This window comes from Oncorhynchus masou, unplaced genomic scaffold, assembly GCF_036934945.1.
Source record: "Oncorhynchus masou masou isolate Uvic2021 unplaced genomic scaffold, UVic_Omas_1.1 unplaced_scaffold_814, whole genome shotgun sequence".
NCBI lineage: Eukaryota > Metazoa > Chordata > Actinopteri > Salmoniformes > Salmonidae > Oncorhynchus > Oncorhynchus masou.
The window spans coordinates 332969-338968 of record NW_027014614.1 but is presented as its reverse complement, the minus strand read 5'-3'; the positions used below and the strand labels follow the sequence as shown (position 1 = coordinate 338968).

The following is a 6000-nucleotide window of genomic DNA, read 5'->3' as shown; positions in this document are numbered from 1 at the left end:
GTAGCCTAGAACACTTTAAAAACCTATTTTAGTTTTTCTCAACCACAGGTAACTGAATTAATGTTCAGGCTTATTGATAATTGTTATGTTAATGAAGTATAATTTCAAAACATGAGCATAAAACCAGGTAATAATAAACATGAATCATCATTATATTACTTCACAGTAATCTGTTAAATACTGTTTCAGTGCTTCCTCTTGTGTTAGCAGTGTGGAAAGGGACAGGAAGAAGCACACAGGAGTTTTCCTGTGAGGGGAGGGGTGGTGTATCCAGGGAGAAAACTAAACTAGACTCAGTACTGGTTCTCCGTATAGTCTCATTATTACCTCAACTACCTGGTACCCTGCACATTGACTCAGTACTGGTACTCCTTATAGTCTCATTATTACCTCAACTACCTGGTACTCTGCACATTGACTCAGTACTGGTACTCCTTATAGTCTCATTATTACCTCAACTACCTGGTACCCTGCACATTGACTCAGTACTGGTACTCCTTATAGTCTCATTATTACCTCAACTACCTGGTTCTCTGCACATTAACTCAGTACTGGTTCTCCTTATAGTCTCATTATTGTTATTTTATTAGTGGTCATTAGTGGTCTTATGCTGCCATCTATTGGAATTATATAGCAACTGCAGTAGTACTGAATAATGTGTAATTCCTTACAAAAGTAGTAATTACTTAGAATTGCTTAGAATTGCAAAATCTAACAGTAGTACTGTCACTGAACAACACAATGCCATGATTAGATTAAATACACAACGATTCCTGTAAACAATGACAGCTTATTTACCAACATTTATGGAAATGGATATGTAGCTTTTTAGAATGAAACTCTTCTTATATTTCCCCTTCTGAGCTTAGAATAGATGAGAGATGTAATGTTTGTCTCTGTTGTGTTGAAGACCAATCCAGCAGGAGAGACCAGCCTCCCCTGTTCCCAGCTGTGTGTCCATGAAGAGTGACCGGTCTATGGATCGTCCTCTAAACTTTAGTGAGGGAGACTTTTCTACTGAACAAAGGTAAGAAGAACTCATGGGTCCTGGTCAGTGAGTTAAACAACACTGTCTCTAGTCATTTCTCCTCTCCCATTTTCACATTTATTGTTGTTGTTTTCATAATCCATAGGCTAATCATTTTGTCCATTTTCATAGTCCTAAAACAATGTTAAACAAACACAACATTCCCTCCCTGTATGTGTGTGTGTGTGTGTGTGTGTGTGTGTGTGTGTGTGTGTGTGTGTGTGTGTGTGTGTGTGTGTGTGTGTGTGTGTGTGTGTGTGTGTGTGTGTGTGTGTGTGTGTGTGTGTGTGTGTGTGTGTGTGTGTATACCTACATGTACATATTACCTCAACTACCTGGTACCCTGCACATTGACTCAGTACTGGTTCTCCTTATAGTCTCATTATTACCTCAACTACCTGGTACCCTGCACATTGACTCAGTACTGGTACTCCTTATAGTCTCATTATTACCTCAACTTCCTGGTAACCTGCACATTGACTCAGTACTGGTACTCCTTATAGTCTCATTATTACCTCAACTACCTGGTACCCTGCACATTGACTCAGTACTGGTACTCCTTATATCCTCATTATTACCTCAACTACCTGGTACCCTGCACATTGACTCAGTACTGGTACTCCTCATATCCTCATTATTACCTCAACTACCTGGTACCCTGCACATTGACTTAGTACTGGTTCTCCTTATAGTCTCATTATTAGCTCAACTACCTGGTACCCTGCACATTGACTCAGTACTGGTACTCCTTATAGTCTCATTATTACCTCAACTACCTGGTACCCTGCACATTGACTCAGTACTGGTTCTCCTTATAGTCTCATTATTACCTCAACTACCTGGTACCCTGCACATTGACTCAGTACTGGTTCTCCTTATAGTCTCATTATTACCTCAACTACCTGGTACCCTGCACATTGACTCAGTACTGGTACTCCTTATAGTCTCATTATTACCTCAACTACCTGGTTCTCTGCACATTAACTCAGTACTGGTTCTCCTTATAGTCTCATTATTGTTATTTTATTAGTGGTCATTAGTGGTCTTATGCTGCCATCTATTGGAATTATATAGCAACTGCAGTAGTACTGAATAATGTGTAATTCCTTACAAAAGTAGTAATTACTTAGAATTGCTTAGAATTGCAAAATCTAACAGTAGTACTGTCACTGAACAACACAATGCCATGATTAGATTAAATACACAACGATTCCTGTAAACAATGACAGCTTATTTACCAACATTTATGGAAATGGATATGTAGCTTTTTGAATGAAACTCTTCTTATATTTCCCCTTCTGAGCTTAGAATAGATGAGAGATGTAATGTTTGTCTCTGTTGTGTTGAAGACCAATCCAGCAGGAGAGACCAGCCTCCCTGTTCCCAGCTGTGTGTCCATGAAGAGTGACCGGTCTATGGATCGTCCTCTAAACTTTAGTGAGGGAGACTTTTCTACTGAACAAAGGTAAGAAGAACTCATGGGTCCTGGTCAGTGAGTTAAACAACACTGTCTCTAGTCATTTCTCCTCTCCCATTTTCACATTTATTGTTGTTGTTTTCATAATCCATAGGCTAATCATTTTGTCCATTTTCATAGTCCTAAAACAATGTTAAACAAACACAACATTCCCTCCCTGTATGTGTGTGTGTGTGTGTGTGTGTGTGTGTGTGTGTGTGTGTGTGTGTGTGTGTGTGTGTGTGTGTGTGTGTGTATACCTACATGTACATATTACCTCAACTACCTGGTACCCTGCACATTGACTCAGTACTGGTTCTCCTTATAGTCTCATTATTACCTCAACTACCTGGTACCCTGCACATTGACTCAGTACTGGTACTCCTTATAGTCTCATTATTACCTCAACTTCCTGGTAACCTGCACATTGACTCAGTACTGGTACTCCTTATAGTCTCATTATTACCTCAACTACCTGGTACCCTGCACATTGACTCAGTACTGGTACTCCTTATATCCTCATTATTACCTCAACTACCTGGTACCCTGCACATTGACTTAGTACTGGTTCTCCTTATAGTCTCATTATTAGCTCAACTACCTGGTACCCTGCACATTGACTCAGTACTGGTACTCCTTATAGTCTCATTATTACCTCAACTACCTGGTACCCTGCACATTGACTCAGTACTGGTTCTCCTTATAGTCTCATTATTACCTCAACTACCTGGTACCCTGCACATTGACTCAGTACTGGTTCTCCTTATAGTCTCATTATTACCTCAACTACCTGGTACCCTGCACATTGACTCAGTACTGGTACTCCTTATAGTCTCATTATTACCTCAACTACCTGGTACCCTGCACATTGACTCAGTACTGGTTCTCCTTATAGTCTCATTATTACCTCAACTACCTGGTACCCTGCACATTGACTCAGTACTGGTTCTCCTTATAGTCTCATTATTACCTCAACTACCTGGTACCCTGCACATTGACTCAGTACTGGTACTCCTTATAGTCTCATTATTACCTCAACTACCTGGTTCTCTGCACATTAACTCAGTACTGGTTCTCCTTATAGTCTCATTATTGTTATTTTATTAGTGGTCATTAGTGGTCTTATGCTGCCATCTATTGGAATTATATAGCAACTGCAGTAGTACTGAATAATGTGTAATTCCTTACAAAAGTAGTAATTACTTAGAATTGCTTAGAATTGCAAAATCTAACAGTAGTACTGTCACTGAACAACACAATGCCATGATTAGATTAAATACACAACGATTCCTGTAAACAATGACAGCTTATTTACCAACATTTATGGAAATGGATATGTAGCTTTTTAGAATGAAACTCTTCTTATATTTCCCCTTCTGAGCTTAGAATAGATGAGAGATGTAATGTTTGTCTCTGTTGTGTTGAAGACCAATCCAGCAGGAGAGACCAGCCTCCCCTGTTCCCAGCTGTGTGTCCATGAAGAGTGACCGGTCTATGGATCGTCCTCTAAACTTTAGTGAGGGAGACTTTTCTACTGAACAAAGGTAAGAAGAACTCATGGGTCCTGGTCAGTGAGTTAAACAACACTGTCTCTAGTCATTTCTCCTCTCCCATTTTCACATTTATTGTTGTTGTTTTCATAATCCATAGGCTAATCATTTTGTCCATTTTCATAGTCCTAAAACAATGTTAAACAAACACAACATTCCCTCCCTGTATGTGTGTGTGTGTGTGTGTGTGTGTGTGTGTGTGTGTGTGTGTGTGTGTGTGTGTGTGTGTGTGTGTGTGTGTGTGTGTGTGTGTGTGTGTGTGTGTGTGTGTGTGTGTGTGTATACCTACATGTACATATTACCTCAACTACCTGGTACCCTGCACATTGACTCAGTACTGGTTCTCCTTATAGTCTCATTATTACCTCAACTACCTGGTACCCTGCACATTGACTCAGTACTGGTACTCCTTATAGTCTCATTATTACCTCAACTTCCTGGTAACCTGCACATTGACTCAGTACTGGTACTCCTTATAGTCTCATTATTACCTCAACTACCTGGTACCCTGCACATTGACTCAGTACTGGTACTCCTTATATCCTCATTATTACCTCAACTACCTGGTACCCTGCACATTGACTTAGTACTGGTTCTCCTTATAGTCTCATTATTAGCTCAACTACCTGGTACCCTGCACATTGACTCAGTACTGGTACTCCTTATAGTCTCATTATTACCTCAACTACCTGGTACCCTGCACATTGACTCAGTACTGGTTCTCCTTATAGTCTCATTATTACCTCAACTACCTGGTACCCTGCACATTGACTCAGTACTGGTTCTCCTTATAGTCTCATTATTACCTCAACTACCTGGTACCCTGCACATTGACTCAGTACTGGTTCTCCTTATTGTCTCATTATTACCTCAACTACCTGGTACCCTGCACATTGACTCAGTACTGGTTCTCCTTATAGTCTCATTATTGTTATTTTATTGTGTCACTGTTTGACTGGTACTGTATATATGGACATATTGTGAAGTATGTGACTCAATAGGATTAAAGTGGAACTGAGATGAAGTGAATCAGTATCTGTATGTGACAACTCAATATTAGGATGAAGTGAATCAGTAAGTGATTCTATTAGGATGAAGTGAATCAGTAAGTGACTCAGTATTAGGATGAAGTGAATCACTAAGTGACTCAGTATTAGGATGAAGTGAATCACTAAGTGGCTCAGTATTAGGATGAAGTGAATCACTAAGTGACTCAATATTAGGATGAAGTGAATCAGTAAGTGACTCAGTATTAGGATGAAGTGAATCAGTAAGTGACTCAGTATTAGGATAAAGTGAATCAGTAAGTGACTCAGTATTAGGATGAAGTGAATCAGTAAGTGACTCAGTATTAGGATAAAGTGAATCAGTAAGTGACTCAGTATTAGGATGAAGTGAATCAGTAAGTGACTCAGTATTAGGATAAAGTGAATCAGTAAGTGACTCAGTATTAGGATGAAGTGAATCAGTAAATGACTCAGTATTAGGATGAAGTGATGAGGGTGTTCTTCATGTTTTTAGTGTTTGTTTGTTGCTTCATGTAATGGTGTTTATTTGAATGCTTTATGTAATGTATATCATCTATTGATATATAATGGCGCCGACAGAGATGGCCGCCTCGCTTCGCGTTCCCTCGCAAGGCTGCAGGCCCAGACGGCATCCCCAGCCGCGCCCTCAGAGCATGCGCAGACCAGCTGGCTGGTGTGTTTACGGACATATTCAATCAATCCCTATACCAGTCTGCTGTTCCCACATGCTTCAAGAGGGCCACCATTGTTCCTGTTCCCAAGAAAGCTAAGGTAACTGAGCTAAACGACTACCGCCCCGTAGCACTCACTTCCGTCATCATGAAGTGCTTTGAGAGACTAGTCAAGGACCATATCACCTCCACCCTACCTGACACCCTAGACCCACTCCAATTTGCTTACCGCCCAAATAGGTCCACAGACGACGCAATCTCAACCACA

The 6000-nt window shown here is 40.3% G+C and overlaps 1 protein-coding gene across 4 annotated transcripts in view; it reads left to right on the top strand.

The window, feature by feature from the left end:
- The first annotated feature begins 637 nt into the window (after positions 1 to 637).
- LOC135537550 (NACHT, LRR and PYD domains-containing protein 12-like) overlaps positions 638 to 6000 on the top strand; it is a 186376-nt gene continuing 181013 nt past the window's right edge. Inside the window, exons 1-3 of one of the 4 annotated variants that reach the window (XM_064963681.1) lie at positions 638 to 1027; positions 2377 to 2492; positions 3911 to 4027. In XM_064963681.1, coding sequence (XP_064819753.1) covers positions 2425 to 2492; positions 3911 to 4027 — 185 coding nt within the window. In that variant the 5' untranslated portion in view covers positions 638 to 1027; positions 2377 to 2424. Of the gene's footprint in view, positions 1028 to 2320; positions 2493 to 3910; positions 4028 to 6000 lie in introns of those variants that run through there. The other 3 variants (XM_064963682.1, XM_064963686.1, XM_064963685.1) reach the window with 3 other exon arrangements.